This window comes from Equus quagga, chromosome 16, assembly GCF_021613505.1.
Source record: "Equus quagga isolate Etosha38 chromosome 16, UCLA_HA_Equagga_1.0, whole genome shotgun sequence".
NCBI lineage: Eukaryota > Metazoa > Chordata > Mammalia > Perissodactyla > Equidae > Equus > Equus quagga.
In genome coordinates, this window is record NC_060282.1 from 27262383 (window position 1) to 27282186 (window position 19804).

Sequence of the window (19804 nt, forward strand, 5' to 3'; positions counted from 1 at the left end):
TATACAGTTAGAAAACAGTGTGGGAATTTGAACCATATAACTATATTCCCCTAGTTCCTTCCAAATTATTCTTTTACCGCCTTTAGACACTGGAGTTCTAACTACTGGTCTTTGAATTCAGGCTCAAGCCTGATACATAGAATGAAGGATGTGTAGGGTGTATTAGAAAACATGCTTTATTTCCATATCCTTGAAAATGATTCATTGATACATACTCAATTTGATAACAAATGAAGTCCTTTTACAACTGGGTTTGAAATTCAAACCTGATAGTGTCTCACAGTTTGAATAATGATCTAAGACAAGAAGATATCTTAATGTTGCCATAATAAACTTTTATCATTATTATCATATTGATTTTGGTTGAGAAATGTAAGAAAATCTCAATAAGCAATTTAAATCTAATTTTACTAGCAATAACGAGGGATCCTTTTAACTGCTTGATATATTTTTAATCAATATCTTACCTGTAACAACCAGATTAGTTCCTTGCTATTATAGCCTATATCTGACGAGTATGCACCAGTACAGTCTTATTGGTAGTCAACTCTTGGCTTCAGTTCTGATTGGTCAGTGCCCATGAAGTACTGGCAATTCAATATTTTGAATATCATCCCCGCTTATAGAATTTTTATACTGATTAAAATGAGCGAAATAAAAAATATTCTGCTTTACAATGGAAACATCTGTTCATTTTTACCATTACCTTGTTGCTTATCTGAAACCTTTTTTGTCTTTTTTTTTAATAGGTGATATTATTAGGTATCAGTGTCTTCCAGGATTTACTTTGGTTGGTAACGCAATTCTGACATGCAGATTAGGAGAACGACTCCAGATGGATGGAGCACCTCCGGTTTGTCAAGGTACTAATTCTTATGATTATTTATTTCTAAATTTTTTAATGCTTAATTCAATACTGGCAAAATTGATAAAAATCTATTTCATATAAATATTAAATATTTAACTGGCAATAATGTTGAAAGTTATACAACTCATATGTGGTACTTTTCAGTCCATTATTTCTCAGATTTAATTTTAAATATTTTTGATTCTTCCAAGGCTTAATTTTTCTAGTTTATCTCAAAGTCAGTTCAACTTATTTAAATTATTTTTTCAGGGAGGGGTGGAAATGGAGGTGAAAAACAAGAGAAATCACTTTAAATAAAAGCTCCAATGTTGATTACCTTTACCTGGAAATAGTTTCTGTTCTAACCACTAGATTCATTAAATTTTATTGAACACCTGTTAAGTATGAGGATCTAAGAAAAAAACAAATGAGCAAACAAACAAAAACAAGTTACAAATGGTCCCTGCTGTGAAGGTAACATGGCATAAGAAATATGACAGACATACAAGTGGTAGCAACACATTGTTTAGGAAACAGGCCAGGGGGCTATAGAATCATGTAATTTTTAACTGCTTATGGGACAGGGAAAGCTTGATGGAGGCATTGCTCCCTGAGTCATGGATTTCAAATGACAAGTGAGACTTACTCTCATAGAATAGAGATAGGGAAAAGGTGGTCCAAGTGGCCAGTGTATATACAAAAATGTAGAAGAGAAAGATACTGGGATATGGACTTTAAGGAATTCATTCTGTTGCAAGGACAAGACCACGGTGGACCTTGAATAATGTGCTAGAGTTTTGATGTTCAGGAATTATATCTTGTTACAGAACAGTGCCTCATAGTAACTATTTATAAATATTGGTTGATTTGAATAAAATTGAATTGAACTTGGCTATCCCTCCCCATATTTTCTTGGATTACTTCCTTCATTGGCGTTTATTCCTGAGGGATGGAAATCTGTTTTCTGTGCAGTATCTTAACTGTTGTAATGATCCTGAAACAAAACTTCTGTTTATTATTCTAAACATACTGTTAGTAGGAATTAACTCTTGATTTTCTACCTCACTGGAGTCCTTACAAGAAGATAGAAGGATTTTCACGCAGGGCTTTTGCAGCAGCAAAAAGAAAGACATGTTTGGAGGTACAAACCAGTGCCAATGTGAGAATTCCCCTTGCTCTTAGTCAATGATTTAGGGACATCTTGAAGTTGGTTGGTTATTCTGAAATCCATCACCTATATTCCTGATATTTAAATATCATTCATTCAACTTCCTCCTTTATAGAAGTCTAGTCTTTGGCCACTTAGGATTATTTAGGATTCATATTCAGATATTTAGACATGTTAATGGAAAAGATAGAGTCGCAGACTTTCGGGAGATTATTCATAGGAAAATAACTTGGGAGACACAGGAAGGTGTGAATGAGCGATTACATATCGGGGCTTCTTCCTTGACCCCAATGTGAGCTTTTGGAGGGCAACACTTCTGTTTTCTATTTATGTATCCCAATTCAATAAGTTTTTTTAAATTTAATAAAAAAATCAAGATAACCTAGTTGTTTCTCAGTCCTCATCTCTCAGACTTTCAATATCTTAGTTCTAAAATCAGAATTTCCTATAGACTAGTAATTGCAGCTCTTTTTATTCTATCTGCTGTGAAGAATACAAAAAAAGACAATAAGTTTTTTTCTCATAATAACACTTCAGATACTAGCTAAAAGTTAATAAATCATCCCTCAGAATGAGTCTGTGCAGAGTTACTATATTAATTATTTGACCAGGCACTTAAGTTAAAAAGCTGACTTTACATTTTTGTTTAATTGAATTAATTCACAAGCTTGCTAAAACAGTCATTCATCTGGAATCTGTTAGAACTAATCTATATTGTTTTTAGTCTATTTTAAATTATTTGGGTTTTTTTTCTCTTTTCCTGAAAAGGTCTCAATCATTTTTGTTATTCTTCCCTGGATCCTCTTTAGTTCTCTACATCATACTAAAAATATGGAAAGCAATTCTGAATATGGTGCTCTTCAAAGAGTTTGATATAAATGAAATATAACAGGTGATTACATGTGGTGGTTAAAAACATGGGGTCCATCCAGCTGAATCTGTAAGACTTTGTGCACTTTAAACTTTCTGATCTTCAGTTTCCTCATGTGCATAATGGGGATAAAAATTGTACACACTTCTTAAAGTTGTTGTGACAAGAAAATGAGATAATACACAAAAGGTGCCTAACAGTGTCTAACACGTAGTGACAATCAATAAATATTTGCTTTTATTCATGATGGTTGTCAGGAGTCTTGCTACGTATTGGATAGTATTAGCATAGGTTAATTTGTGAAATTGCAGTAAATTAAATTGGATCATATCAGTTTTTCAAAAGTAATATGGAATATTTGTTCAATTCAGAACATTGGGGCCAAAACATTAAATAAGGTATAGCACTTGCTTTTCAATAACCATAGCCTTGGAAGAGAGACAAAAAATGTAAGGCAATAATAGCCATAAAATTGCTAACCTCAGTAATAGAAGCATCCATTACAGAGGCACCAAGAAGGAAATCATCCATTCTGCTCAGATTGATGGAGGAAAGGTTCAGGAGTGTTTCACAGAGGGTGAGACACTTGATCTTGGCCTTGAAATGCACTAATATTTCAAATGCAGAAGATGAGAGAAGGGCATTGGAAATAGAAGCATAAATGAATGTGCTGAGTTCAAAAAGCTACAGGTAGTTTGTCCAATGTGTTTGGAGCATTCTGTTTCAGAGGAAGGCCAGCAGGAAACAAAGTTGGAGAGGTAGGTAAAAACTGAACTCAGAGAGCTTCATGTCAAGCTATGAAGCTGCTGAATGCTTTTTAGTGAGGAAGCAACATGCTCAGTAACCCAGACAGTTACTTATTTAGCTAAATATTCCATAAGTGTTAAGTAGCTGGCCACACACTCAGTAAACTCTTCTTTAACACTTACTTCAGCTTGTCATATGGTTATATGTGTCTTTCATTTAAATATGACATAGCTATATATTCACTGATGTTCTTCATCTTTAACTCAAATTTTCTATTCCATTTCCAAACTTCAAGTTTGTTTATTTATTTTACATATTTTTTATTTTGTGAAAAGCAAAGTTCAAGTTTCTCTTTTTAGACTAAGAATGACATGATAACTTTTACTCAGTTATTTGTAAAAATAATTAAAGTCATATCCAAGAAGCAAATATCTCACAGTGAAGTAAGTAAAAAGCCAAAACAATAGAAAACAGCTCTTAGATTTAACTGTGTTATGTTCTATAAGCAATTTTCAAATATCTGTATATTAGTTATGATAAATTTTATTTTAAACTTTTTCTTTTCAGGCTATTAACTTAATTAAAGAGCAATCATATGTTTCCATATGAATTATTTTACTTACTCTTCTCCATCCCTACATTACTTGGAGACTTTATAACTCATTTCATTGTCCCAGGAAGTGACAAATATGTAAATCCTTCATCTATTCATCTATATTACAGCAACCATATTTGGTGTTTCCAAGCGTAGCTTATTCGAACAAATACTGAAAAATGAAGATTCTGCTTAAGGTGGTGCTCTAATTATTTTGAGATACAGCACTAGCTAACTCCAGGGTGGAAGTTGATGTATAGTAATTGGGTGAGGAAATGGCATGGGATGTATTTCCAAGTCACTAAACACTCAAAAGTTATCTAGTCCACTCATCATTCCACTTGCTTGAATGTCCCCAGTAATAACACTCAAAAATTGGTCCATCCTAAGTTTAAAAGCTTTTTTGCAAGCATGTACGTAAGACATTTTGCTATAGTCACTCACACTGTTCTGACAAGTGGAAAATTCTTTATTATATTGAACTGAATCCTTTTAGACATATATTGGTTTACTTCTGTACAATGTAGGCTATCCCAAGCAATTCCAATCCTCTTCCCATACCATAGAACCTCAAATTCTTAAAGAAAAAAAAGGCCGAAATGGCATCACTTGAGTGATAAAGATTTGGTCTTCTTGGTCACACTCTCAATCCAAATACAAATTTAAGTAGATGTTTGTATTATTTGGCCCCATGCATAATGCTATTGATGCCAACAATTAAAGTTTACTATACTTTGGAGGCTGTTACATAATAATTATGTTTTTTTGTCAACATATGACAAATTTTCTATATTTTTGCATATATATATATACACACAAATATATATACTTTCTTGGGGAGTATAGCAAAGGTATTGTTATGAAATAAGAAGCTTGGGCTTTGTCTTGCATTTATGGTCTGGAGATAGTACAAAGAACTGAAAGGTAACTGGTGACCCAAAATTGTGTTAAATCTCATGGCTTAAGCACATTCCTGAGATCAGAAGTGGCTTTGCCTGGAATGAGTACTCTGAGAGAGGGAAGTTTTCTGTCTGGCCCCACATACCCAAGTGCGTTAAAGTTTGAGGAGAGAAGAGAGTGAATAAAAAGTAAGGAAGGAAAAGGACAAGGCATAGACATTGACAAGAGAGGCAGAGGGGAGAGGACATAAGAAGACGAGGAAAGGAAGGGAAAGAATATTAAGAAATAGAGGGAAATAAATGCTTCGTTTTTTAACCTGCCATTATCTATCTTCCACCTTCCATGTAATAAAAAAAGAAAAAAAAGGAAATTAATACCATACATTTTTAGGTCATTCCTCCACTTTGAATGGCAAGGTTAACACAAGTTGTCTCTTCCAACACATAATTCAAGGTATTGTCTCCTTTATGGCTTTTGAATGTGAAAACAGAGTACCCAATATTTATAATGTAGTTTGACTTAGGTCTGAAACACTAGCATTATTTAATGATATCTTTCTTTGACAGTGCTCTGTCCTGCCAATGAATTACGGCTGGATTCCACAGGAGTCATATTGAGCCCTGGATATCCTGACAGTTACCCAAATCTTCAAATGTGTGCCTGGAGCATTTCAGTAGAAAAGGGATATAATATCAGCATGTTTATAGAATTCTTCCAGACAGAAAAGGAATTTGATGTTCTTCAGGTGTATGATGGTAACCATGGGTTATATTTACTGACTGTTCATAAATTCAGTCCAAATGCTCTAATTATACGTGAAGGCTTTCATCATAAACAACTGCTTATATGATTTTATCTTATAGATACTTTCAGAAGTATCAATATCAAATTTACCTATATACAATACTAAAATTATAGTTAGCTTGATTATTATTTTACAAATTGTAGATTCTTTAGCTATGTAATTAAAATGTTTAAATTGTATAAATGTTTATATCATGCTTTCAGTTATTGTTGATGAAGTGGATTGGTTGCGGAGCAATTTCACCATATTTAATACTAAATATAAATTGGAACATAATTATTTAGTTATATCTAAATTGTATTTTTTTTTCTAAAGGACCAAATATTCAAAGTCCAGTGCTTATTTCCCTCAGTGGAGATTATTCATCTGCTTTTAATATAACAAGCAATGGTCATGAAGTATTTCTTCAATGGTCAGCAGATCATGGCAACAACAAAAAAGGCTTCCGGATAAGATATATAGGTATGTGGTACTTATAACTTCAGTACCCATCTGACCTGGATCCTCAGTATGGTTGTGATTCAAGAGCACAGATGCAGACACTATTCAATTAGACACGAACTGAAGTCATAGTTACTCCATTGATGTTTCTTGGGCAATTTTATGCAACTTTTCTATGTCTCAGTTTCCTCATTGTAATAATAATAATTCTGCATCTTTCATATGATTTTTGAAAAGATTAAAAGCACTTAGGATATTTATGACTTATAGAAGTTAATTATAAATTGAACTCTATTTTTATACTTTTATTCTAACAGCTTTATTTTCCTTGAACTTTCACAAAATGTCAATAGTGTTGTTCAAGTGTGTATAACCGATCTGTTTAATAACTCCTTGAAATGACAAGTTTAAACACAGATAAACATAAAATGGTAAAAATCTTTCCTTTCATTATTATCCATCTATTTATATTACTTGCTAAATATATTAAGTATTAAAAGAGAAAATGATGAACACATCATCTAAAAACTTTCAGTTTACAGGGCCCTGCCCAGTGGCTGAGTGTTTAAGTTCACGCGCTCTGCTTTCACAGCCCAGGGTTTTTCCAGTTCAGATCCCAGATGCAGACGTGGCGATGCTCATCAGGCCACGCTGAGGCCGCATCCCACATGGCACAACCAGAAGGACCTGCAACTAGAATATACAACTATATATTGAGGGGCTTTGGGAAGAAGAAGGAAAAACAAAGAATGGCAACGGATGTTAGCTCAGGTTCCAATCTTTAAAAAAAAATAAAAACCTTTAGTTTTGAAAAAATAATTGTTTTGTCATTTCTGCTTTTCATTGAGTAATATTTAGAAAGACGTGGGCTGAAAATCCTTTTTAACATCAAGATGAACTAGCTTTTTCTATATGCCTTCCTTTTTATAAGGTCTACTGAGTCAAGAATCTTCTTGTTGAGTAAGTGTATATAAATAGTTCTCCATAATATGAAGATTACTTTCCTTTATTTTTAATTGCCATCCTAAATCATGTCAGAGGCCATGGGTATGTGCTCAATAACAAAATGCTTCAGAATCAGTGAGTCATCTCTTTCTGTCCAGTGTTTAGAGTGTCTTCACAGGGCCATGGGTCATTGCTAATCACTTCAACTAAAAATTACTCTCATAAATATTTTATAAACAATTCTGACACAATTCTAGGCATAGACTTAAATAGACTTTGAAGTTCAGTTCTAAAAATAGACTCTCAAATTTCACTCACATATAAATTTGCATATATAATGAACAAAAATAATTTTTGTCCATTTACTTTGATTTTAAAACTATGAGATGATAGTTTGATTTTAACAGTTTGTCTTTTACATATTAGGAGTAACTTGTCACTGGCATCATATTACTAATATGTATACACGTTTTATCCTATAATAGATTTCTATTAAATTAAAAAAATGTTATTAGGCATGCAAAGGAGAAATGTTTTAAAAAAATTGAAATATATGCCCCAGTCATCCTTAAGAGTTTTCATACTTGAATCTATGTTTCTATTATATGAATAATGTAAACGTTTTTTATTAAAGTTGTATCAAAACATGGCATTTAAAAGGCAACACATTAAATTGTATTTTTAATAATAATAATAACTTAAAGGGAAACCATTCAAATCAAACAATTATAAGCTTTAGATTGAGTATATTACAGACTAGTCGTTAATGATGTTGCTATTCATGACAAAGTTGGATATAAATGTAGTGAAAACACCACTTTTAGCCCCAAGAACAGCTTGACATATTGAATATCTATTTTTCTTTTAGAAGTGACAGGTTATGACATATATATATTCTAAGTCCAATCTATTTCTTAGTATTTACCCCTAAAGTCCCATTTTTCTCAGCTGAATACATTGAAGTTTCAAAGGGTAAATGGATCCTGCTGGGCTGAATGGTCTCAAAAGTATATATATATATATATATATATATATATATATATATATGAAATAGCCATTTGACATTATCTTTTGACATTTCAGACTTCAGGAGATGAAAAAAGAATTTATTTTATTGGCATTTTTTTATCACCATATGTAAGCACTCTTGACAGCATGGAAACTCTTTAATAAACTGGGAGAGAGGCTTATGGAATGTGGGCGGTCCATTTTAGACATCAACCAAAAAGAAATGCGTGACCAAACATGATATAGGAGTTTGGCGATAACTTCAAAGTGACATGTAAACAATATGCTCTAAAATATTGCTACCAAGCCTGTGACATTTAGGCTCTTTGAATGACAGGAAATACAATTAACAAAATTCAGTGAAATATTTGTAGGGCGTTTGAACTACCACGGTGTTAAGAAACTATGATATATTTCAATTCAGAAGACATCTTCAGTGATACTAAGAATTACAAGAACAAAGCCCAGAGGTATTATGTCTCCTAAAATTTATGTCAATTGATTGTCAATAGAATAGAAAATAATATGAAGTAAAATTCGCGTAGATGACAATTGACCTATTTTTAAGTACTAGTATTCACTTATAGGTTTTTATAACTGGATTGTAAAGAATTTCTCATTCGTTAAATTATAGAGTGAATTTTTTTCTTTTGAAAAGCTTTCTACTGTAGTACACCAGAATCCCCGCCTCATGGATACATTATCAGTCAGACAGGTGGACAGCTTAATAGTGTGGTTCGCTGGGCCTGTGATCGAGGATTCCGACTTGTTGGGAAAAGCAGTGCTGTGTGCAGAAAGTCTTCCTATGGGTATCATGCATGGGATGCACCGGTCCCTGCTTGTCAAGGTAAAGTATATTAGTCAAAAATGGATAAATACATTAATGAAAGATTAATCCCATTTAACTTTTTCATTTGGATCACTGAAAATTCCAAAACTATAAATATTCGGAGGCATATGTAGACACCTCTCACGAAAACAAGACTTGAAAATGCAGAATGATAAACTTGAGGAGAATGAGACACAGAGTTTTATTATTTTTTATTTGTTATTGTGTAATTTTCACCTTTACTCTACCCACTTATACACATTATTTGCTCATACATCCACCATTCCCATTGCTTTGTTGTCAGACAATGATTGACCCAGAGCTGCAGATTGTGTTAGTGTGGAGTCAGCAGAGAGAAAAGAGGATGAGAGTGGGCAAGTTCATAGAAGACTTTCACTCTGAGTAGGCAAAAATGTGCTCCAGAGCAACAAATTTGAAGGAAAATGTAGCCAACCACTACATTATTTTTTTCTTCACTGTTTAGCTAACTCATCAGAGATTTGTCTTTCATTTTTATTTGTATTTTGTTAAAAATCAAGGCACTGTCTGAACATTGTATCCTGCTATAGCAAACAGAATGACAAACTTCTTAACAAATAGCACATTTCAGAGCATTGAACTAGGTCTTGTTTTTAAAAAGTTGTTGAATGTCTTAGCTAAGTATAGTCATAAAGACAAGTTCAACATCAGTTACACAAGAAAATCTAATGTCATTAGACTTTGAAAATTTTCAGATAGTTAACATATCACATTATTTTGTCAATATAAAACGTAATTTTGTATTTGCCTTATTCTACCCAGTATGTGGAGGTTTATATAACAACTATGAACCCTCACATTAAAAAATGCAGAACACTCTTAGTTAATAAATAATGTGTCTTACCCATTACCCATGTAATCTACTTGCTGGAGGCAATTTATATAAAACAAATAAAATATAAAATAGATCAACTGAAATTTAAAATTAAACAACAGCAAGTTAAAATGAACACAGAATAAATATTAGCAGACACCCAAAATGGCTTCTTTTACCTGTTAAGCTGCGATATCTACTTCATGAAAAGATAGCTCTCATAGGAATGTGTAAATAAATGAGAAATGAAAAAAACTGTTGTTTCATTGTTCTGTTGATGCAGGAAACGTTAATCACTTATTAGTATTCAGGGAAGCGTCATAACCTTAGCGGGTTACCAACATTGAAAGTGGTAAATGACTTCATGCGGAATAGATATATTTTAATAAACTATCAAAATATCTGCTTTCCTTTGACCAAGGATTAGCAGGAGTATTTATTATTCGTGTTAAATAATTTCCCAGAACCGGTTTTGAAAAGAACCTTTGATCTTATAATTTCAGAATTATGTGAATTTAAAATATATATGATAACTTCTAAATCATATATATTTTAAATAAACATTAAAATGCTCTGAACTTTGAACTATTACATTTTGGTTATGTGTGGATTGTTTATATACATTTTAGTATATATATTATATGTATAATAATCTTTAAGAAAGCTTTAGTGAAAATAATTAACTGTTAGTTAAAATAAAAAATATCCTGAACCTTCTGAAATTTTGAAATTCCTTTGTAGATTCAGTGCCATAACTTCGTTGATTCTTTTGGTGACATTTACCTATAGAGTCATTTTTTTTCATTGTCTTGATTTAAAATTGTTCTATAATTAGAATAGGTAAATCAAAGTGAAGTTTAAAAAGAAGATATTTGGCATAGTATAATGATAAAATACTTAAAATTCAAGAAGCATTTCCAAAATTGGTCTTTTATTATCACTGAAAAATTTTAAAAGATTATTTTATAAAAATATTTGTTGGATGTGCCTCATCTGTATTTGGACATAACTGATTAAAATGAAATGGTTAAATGTCATCGGGAAGAGCTATTCACATAATGAAAACTTTTTGTCTTGTTCCAAATTTGTTTTACATTCTTCAGTCATTTTCTTTTTGTTGTCTCTTCAGTCTCCTTATACATCCTCACATGTATTTACTTAAGTTATGGTTACATAATATGAACACAGTTAAAGATAGAAAATTTAGTTGGCTATTTCTATTTGGGTTTGGTAATGTGTTTTATTTCTTTGTCTACACATCAAATAACCGTTCATCGATTTCCCCCCTTCAGGAATTAAACCATTCTCATCCCACTGTATAATGGAGTATCATACAGTGTTATGGAGATACAGTCACGTTGTATGCCCTGCCCCACTTTTAATTTCTGCTTTTTTGAGAGTTCTGTAGAAAAGCCTCTTTGACAACCATTCAGTGATGATGAATCTCTGAACTTGATTTGATTTCTTTTTTTAGCTTTTTTTAGAGAAGTTAAATTCTAAGCTATTCACAGGCACTGTGTTGTCCTATCATTTTAGTATGTTGTCTTTTTTTTCAGTTCTAAAATATGGCAGTTTTATACTAACCACATATAGGGAACCTATACTATTTTAACTATATTTCCTGTTGACTTTGACCTAGATTCAATCTAAACTACTCTAACAATGTATAGTTTTTTTTTTTTAAAGTTGGTAAATACATGATTTTTGGTGGAGATTCAGTGGGGAGATGGCTTATTACAAATGGAATTCTCAAGAGTCCTAAGTGGAAATATACATATTGCTGTAACAGACATCAGGGAGCCATTTACATTTGGAGCACTATTTTAGGGGTTGTGTAATTAGATAGCAGGGAAAGTAACATAATTATATGAGATTGCTTATATAATTTATTAAGTCAACATTACTGCTTTTCTGTTCATAATTTGCAAATTATTAAAATACAGAACATCAAACTATTCACCAGTAGGGAGTCTGTTATTCAGTTTTAAGAATTTTATATAGATTTCAATAAGACACTTTATAGTAAATTCACGTGAGTTAATTAAAATTAAACACCTAAATGGTAGGTTTTATAAGAGAAGTAGAAACAGTTTTTGGTTGAAATGGGAGATAGGTAAGTAGAACACAGCATTTATAAACATTCAAAGTAAACTCAAGTATTTCTGTTCCTTACTTCTTTTGATATTAGAAAAATATATTTACAAGTTGAGAATCTCATATATGAAGCCTATGAGAGTAGATATTTCAGAATTCAGAAATTTTCTGATTTTATAGAGGTAATATAGCACATATACCTGATATTATGTTATAACCTCTGCTGTTTCTGGAGCTGCAACCATATTCAAATGCACTAATCTTTCTGCAGAGATATGTATAAATACTTACACATATTTGAATATGATGTAAAAGATACAAATAATCTGACCTTAATTAGAGCTTTGCTGCCAAATATATTATTTGAAAGCTTATGTTTTCTTCTTTTTAGAAATGCAAATTGTGTGCTTCTAGAGTAAAGATGAAAAACAATCGATCTTAGAAGATTTCTGTATAGACATTTGAATATATAAGATGTGAAAATATAAACAATAAACTATTTAAATATAAATTTTTACTGTAATTACTGTGTAAAATGACTTTTCACCTAAATCAAGTTTATTGTAGGTAAAACCCAAGATATCTAAGACATATCAGTGAAATGCAAGAAGATCTAAACTAGGTTTTAAGACAATAAGTACAGGTCCTATATTTATTAAATATGTCTCCATACACATGATATTCCGTGGATGGAGCCAAAACATATAGAATTTGGCTGGATCTAAGGCAAAGCAATATCCAGTTTCCAGGTAAAATAAATCTATTTGTTTTATTCCTGGCTAAAATCCTGATAAATATTGATTAGCACTACCTTTTTAATCTTTAATAATTATCTGTCAAATTGAATTAACCAAACTTGCTGTGTAGTGGTCCAGGCATAGGTTAGCACTAGCCGTATTCTGTATTTATCTAAGTTGCATTCTCATATAATCTCTATGAATGCTGATAACCATGCACAAGCTGACAAGAAGCTAAGTAAGAAACCAAGAAATAAAGCACTAATAATGTATGGATTCACCAATTTAAAAACACATTCCATAGGAGTTTGAAATATTCAAAAAGTTATGGTTCAGAAAAGCTTTTTTATGAGGTATTCTGAAATTGTTTCAGAGGAATTAATAAAATCCCAAATAGTTTTATATGCTATACAGTTTAAGAGACTTATCTAATAAGTATTTTTCTGTTTCTGTGAATTCATATGTATATATTTATTCTAGCAATTTCCTGTGGGATTCCTAAAGCTCCAACAAATGGAGGAATACTAACAACAGACTATTTGGTAGGAACCCGAGTTACCTATTTTTGTAATGATGGGTATAGATTGTCATCCAAGGAACTTACCACTGCCGTATGTCAATCAGACGGAACTTGGAGCAATCATAACAAGACCCCTCGCTGTGTTGGTATGTGTGTTAAGGAAATTTCATCACTTCTATTTCTATTGGCATCTTATATGATTTGAAATTTTATGTGGTGCTCAAATTTTAGAACTAATCCCTGAAGTGAAGTGTGACATCTAAGAGGGAAATAAAAGTTAATTAAGCTCTCTTGTACTGTGAAGAATTGGAAGACAGTATAAGCACTTTTTACTCATTTTTGGAAACTACACAATATTTATGTCATAAAATTAAAGTGACTTTTCATTTTACCTTACAAAGTTTCAATTATTTTGTAAAAAGTCATCCATCGATCAACATGTGTTTTCAATACACAGGTCCTTGATAAAATCTTTAAAGTTTGTATTAGTCAAATTATATTTCAGTACATTCAACTCTGATTTTTATAAGGATAAATGATGCTGCTGAAATGATCCATAACTTTTGACTTTTGTCAATATCCTTCATGTTACTTACATTTAGAATATTTCCCACTGCTGTCAATACTATTTTAATAGATAAAAGAATATTATATAATGGTGAAAGGAAACAATTTTGATAAAGTATTTTGTAGCAAAAGGATTGGAAAATATTGGTTTAAATAAGGTCTTTGATTTTTCTGTATATTTTACTTATTTCTTCTCATTTAATACTAACATTTCAACTTATCTGTTATTTTATTTAAAATGAGGGTTGTTAAATTATTTGCAGTCTTAATATAGGTATCTAAGTAATTCTTCTACTTATCTTAATGTTGAGAAAGTTTTGAATTAGCTAACGTTTATATCACAACTCTTGCATAAAAAGGCCATTCTAATAAAATAAATTTCCTCAAAATATAGTCCTTCCAGAACTCCTAAAGAAATAGAAGAGTAGGTTGTTTTCATATCTTGCTTGTTGAGACTAATGCTACAATGAATATGAGAGTGCAGCTATATCTTTGAGATCTGACTTCATTTCCATATATCCTGAAGTGGGATTGCTGAATCATGTAGTAATTCTATTCTTAATTTTTTGAGTAACCTCCAAACTGGCTGTTTGTATATATTCTATAATGACTGTACCAGTTTACATTCCCACTGACTTTACAAGGGTTCCTTTTTTTCCACATCCTATCATTAGACCTCAATAAAGCTGAGAAAAGAATACTTTCTTATAAGCTTCAAACAAAAGAGACAATTAACTGTCATTGGAATGATTCACTGCTAAAATGTATTTCATATCTTCTTGTACTAAGGAATAAACTTGAGCATAATGAAAAAAAAAAAGCGAAAAAGAGAGTAGAGGTAAGGCAGCAATAAGGATTCTAGGTAGATGGAATAATATGTACAGAGACTTTCAAGTGTGAAATAGCAGGACATGTTCAAGGAACTGCCAGCAGTAGCATAGAGCTAGGGGGAAGTGTAAAAGATTGACATGGAAAAAAATTAAAAACAAACACTAGAGGACCTTGTGTAGCACAATAGTGAATGAACTAAGGCAATGGTGATGCAAACAATGGAAGAGACATGAAATATAGTTAAGAAGTAAAACAGACATGACTGACTTATTAGCATTTATGGTCTTGGTTTTTGCATAGTTGTTACATGTCCAAGCATCAATTCCTTTACTTTGGAACATGGAAGGTGGAGAATTGTGAATGGCTCCCATTATGAATACAAAACCAAGGTAGTTTTCAGCTGTGACCCTGGTTATCATGGACTAGGTCCTGCTTCTATTGAATGCCTTCCTAATGGTACCTGGAGTTGGAGAAATGAAAGACCATATTGCCAAAGTAAGTATATACCCTGCTGAACTTATTTCATAAGCTATCCTTGTTGATTGAATTGCTTGATCACTTCCTTTTCCAAACTCACTTGAGTGGTAATGAGACAACATTATTAAAAAAGGTCATTTATTCTCATTACATTTTTAAAATTTTCTAACTTTTTTGTATTAGTAAATGCTTATGAAAAAAGCATAGGCTTTGGGTTCAGAAATCCTCTGTTTGGATTTTAGGTCTATCATTTACTACAACAGCAAGATAATGTTTATTGTATACATATAATTTGCAGGCACTGCTTTTAGCACTTTACATATATTATTGCATTTATTCCTTAGTTCTTATTCTATAAATTAATTCATATTATTATATTCTTTTTATCAGAAAGGAAACTGAGTGCCAGATTTAATCATTTTACACATCCCATAACCTATAAATGGTGGAGAAATGGAATTTAACCTGTGCAATGTGACTATAGCCCCTGGCTTTTAATCACTATGTTGTATGATATTTATTTTTTATGATCCCAAATTCCTTAACTTAGAAAATTATGATAATACCTATCTCATAGTTATTATTAAGATTTAATGGTATGACATATTGAAAATATCAGCTAGAACCTGACTCACAGCAGGAGCTCAATAAATATTTATTGAATCAAATTGAACATATTAAGTCATTCTATTTCCGTGCATTCTTATGATATAAATGACCAGTGTCTAATGTAGATAAGCTAACTGAAACAGGATATTCAAATGAAATATCTTGAACTTCCTTTGAACTTTCTTCACTACATTTATTGAGTTTTTACTTTGTGCTAGGAAATATGCTAGGCTGAGAATTCACCCTTTTATTTCGTGTCCAAAACAACTCTATAGCATTTATGGCGTACACACTCATAATTTATAAGTAAGCTAATAAATGAATCAGAAGCCTAAATAAGATCTTAATTAAGAAGTTTAACGTAGCGGACAATTGTCCTTGTGTAATAAGCACGCAAGTACCTAGGATTATTTTACTTATATTTTATTTTGCAATTTATTTTCTCTATGTCTATATAACCATAGAATTTTGGAGTTGCCCTTTTTTATAAGATAATTGTATTGTCGAATTAAAATCTCAAAAATAGATATCTAAATTATATTTGATACTCTAAAAATATGGCATCTGTATTTGTAAATCTTTGCCCTATTCTTTTGGTTTCTCACACTGTCTTCCTCTGCCTCGTTGTTCTTCCAGTATAATTCGATTAAAAAGGCACATGGAATAGGGATGTTTCAAGGAACTAGGAAAAAAGTATCTACAACAGAAACGTTAATTTAATCAGACATTCAACAAATGTTTGTCCGATTCCTTTGTGCTTGATCCTCTATTATGTAGAAGGGTTTGAATGATATGTAAGATCAGGTTCCTGGCCATAGGTATGAATGGGGAAATGACAAGGACTCTAAGAATTGCAATTCATTGTGAAAAAGGAAAGAATAGTAATTTTTCTGCTATTCCATTTCCTCAGCTTTTAAATTAAAATAAATAATAGTATTATTTTATAAATATTATAGCTACCTCAGAGGATTATTGGGGAATTAATTCAAAACAATCAGTATATTTTAAACTTTATATGCAACTATTCAAAGTTTGCAAAATTTCTATTTGTCTGTCTAATGGCCACCTAATGCCTATAGCTGAGAGCCAGAGCTGATGTCAGAATAAAGCACTATGGGCTGGCAGTTAAGTGTTGGATTCTGGAGTTAGACTGCTGGGTTTAAATTTTGATTTAGGGCTGGCCCAGTGGCATAGTTGTTAAGTCTGGTATGCTCTGCTTTTGTGGCCTGGGTCCATGGGATTGGATCCCGGGTGCAGACCTATACCACTCGTCAGCCATGCTGCGGCAGCATCCCACATACAAAATAGAGGAATATGGGCACAGATGTTAGCTCAGGCCTAGTCTTCCTCAAGCAAAGAAGGAGGAAGATTGGCAACAAATATTAGCTCAGAGCGAATCTTCCTCATCAAAAAGAAAAAAATTATTAAATTTTGATTTAGCTATTTACAGGCTGTGTAAACTTATTAAAGTTACTTAACTTCTTTGTGCCCATATCCTAGTGCATAAATTAGATAATGACTGCACCTACCTCATAAAGTTGTTTTGAGAATTATGTAAGTTATAGCTCTAGTGATAGTGTCTGGTGCAAAATAAGCACTTAATAAACATTATCCATTATTGTTTTTATTCTAGAAGGACTCACAAGAGCTGGGTTCTGAATGACCTAGAAAATCAGTTAATCTCTTTTATCAATTTTTTAAAACCTACAAACAAAATGTGAAATATAATTATATCCACTGATTCTCATGAGAATCAAATGACATTTCACATGTAAAGTTGTTTATAAACTGTAGAGTCTGCACAAAAACTAATTGTAATTACTATCTTAGCATTGTTTTAGATGAGTAAACATTGGCTCAGGTGAACATCACAGGGACTGCCCAGTATCACTTGATAAGTCAGAGAAAGATTCTGGACTAATGAATTATCCTTCCTTTAATCTTGTGGGGTTTTTTCACTACAACCTGCGGAGTGACCAGGTCAGCTAAGCAAAAAAAATGCCAAGAAAATAGCTTCATTACATGTCACTGTCACTTAGAAGGTTTTGTGGGAACTCAAAGGGGATAAATTTTAAATTATATCTATTTTCTCTACATTTTCACACTCATTCAAATATATTTTACAAATGTTTAATTCAAGTGTACATACGTCAAATCATAAGGAATTCAAAATGTGAAAAGCAGGATTTTGTACAAGTGTGTATTGACTGTCTTTAAGCATTTTTACTTTTTAATTTTTTCAAGTTATTTCCTGTGGAGAACTGCCTACCCCTCCAAATGGAAATAAGATTGGAACTCAAACTTCATATGGCTCGACAGCCATCTTTACCTGCGATTCTGGATTCATGCTTGTGGGCTCCGCTGTACGGGAGTGCCTTTCTTCAGGTCTTTGGAGTGGATCTGAAACCAGATGCCTAGGTACAGATTTTTAAATCATTTTAACCAAACTTTTTTTTCCCTCTAGAATGGAGGCAACCCTTTTATATGATATGAGATGACAACTTATATTCACTTCGTAAGGATGCTAAATACCAGAAAATATTTAACTTTAACAATATTTCATAGTAGGAAAGCTATTAAACAGAGAACTCTTAAAGTTAATCAACTATTATTCCAAACAAGGATCTTATGTCATTAAGGAGAGGCACATTTTCTTCCAGGCATGGTGAAAATAAAAAGGTGAAAAGTAAATGCTAAAATTATATGTCTGCAAACTCAGCTGGATTAATCACTGTAGCAGTTAATTCATTCAAACTGTAGTCAATTCTCCTTTCACTTATTTGCTTAATGACCAAAGATGAAAAACAATTTTCATATTTAAATATCTTTTTCCCTTTTTGTTTCCTAAGATTTCAACAAGTTTAATATTACTTTCTATTAAAACTGTAAAAATATATTTTTTCAAACCTGATTTTAGTTAAATAAAACTTTTTTCCCTTGGGAAAAACTCCTCAGTAAAAGAAACTGAGCTCGCTAGTTCTTCGGACCCCCCACCTTTTATTATTACAAGAATATCACCATTTATGCTTTACCTCTTTTTTCAAAGACTTCAACAATTTCTTTAATAATAAGAGAATGGTATGATTTATGCTTTTATTTTCTCTAAAATGTCATATCTAAAATTTCAAGATATGACAGCAAGTATTGAATTAGATATAAGGAAAATTGTTCTAATAATTATTCACTTCTCTGTTGGGAACAAGGCATAATCTTTTTGTTTACTAATGCAAAAACTACTGATTATTATGAACAGAGTATTGAAAAATGTGTACAGTGTTTTGTCTCTAAAAATTTGCTATTTAAGAATATAACGTGCAGCAGAAAAGTCTGTCCTTTAGCAATTTAAATACGTATTGTTTTGATAAGAACCTTGAAAATATTAATGGTAATGCAATCATTATTTGAAACTTAAAAAGATATGGCTAGAAGTTTCCATTAAAATTCATTTTTGGGGGGCCGGCCCCATGGCCTAGTGGTTATGTTCTGTGTGCTCTGCTTCAGAGGCCTGTGTTTGGTTCCCAGGCATGGTTCGGAGGCCATGCTGTCTCAGGCATATTTGTATAATAGGTATACTTGGAAACCCCGCAACAAAGGTGTCTTTATAGGAGCACATATATTCGAATGTACTCTAAGACTATTTATAGAAAAGAAAATAGTAAATAAATTAAATCTTTATATGTTAATATAGGATCAAATACAATATTTCTTAATAGTTCCTAAGCTGATTTTGGTTATGCAGATTTCAATTACAGATTACCCAGTTTACTTATAAATTTGAAAGTATACATGTAAACTAAATTTTAAATGCTATATCTTATGGCATCTATGCCCTGATGGGCTAGCCCTGATGGTCTAGAGGTTAAGATTCAGGACTCTCACTGCCATGGCCTGGGTTCATTTCCCACTCAGGAAAGCACATCACCCAGATGTGGGTCGTCACACTGTGGCAGCCGTGTGTTG

At 32.1% G+C, this 19804-nt stretch overlaps 1 protein-coding gene across 1 annotated transcript in view; it reads left to right on the forward strand.

Moving 5' to 3' along the window:
• The window catches only part of CSMD3 (CUB and Sushi multiple domains 3), a 1175747-nt gene that overhangs the window by 1086446 nt on the left and 69497 nt on the right, over nucleotides 1–19804 (forward strand). Inside the window, exons 47-53 of the mRNA XM_046642300.1 lie at nucleotides 750–863; nucleotides 5695–5883; nucleotides 6249–6395; nucleotides 8986–9174; nucleotides 13321–13506; nucleotides 15059–15253; nucleotides 18089–18262. Of these exons, the coding sequence (XP_046498256.1) occupies nucleotides 750–863; nucleotides 5695–5883; nucleotides 6249–6395; nucleotides 8986–9174; nucleotides 13321–13506; nucleotides 15059–15253; nucleotides 18089–18262 (1194 nt within the window). The remainder of the gene's footprint in view (nucleotides 1–749; nucleotides 864–5694; nucleotides 5884–6248; nucleotides 6396–8985; nucleotides 9175–13320; nucleotides 13507–15058; nucleotides 15254–18088; nucleotides 18263–19804) is intronic.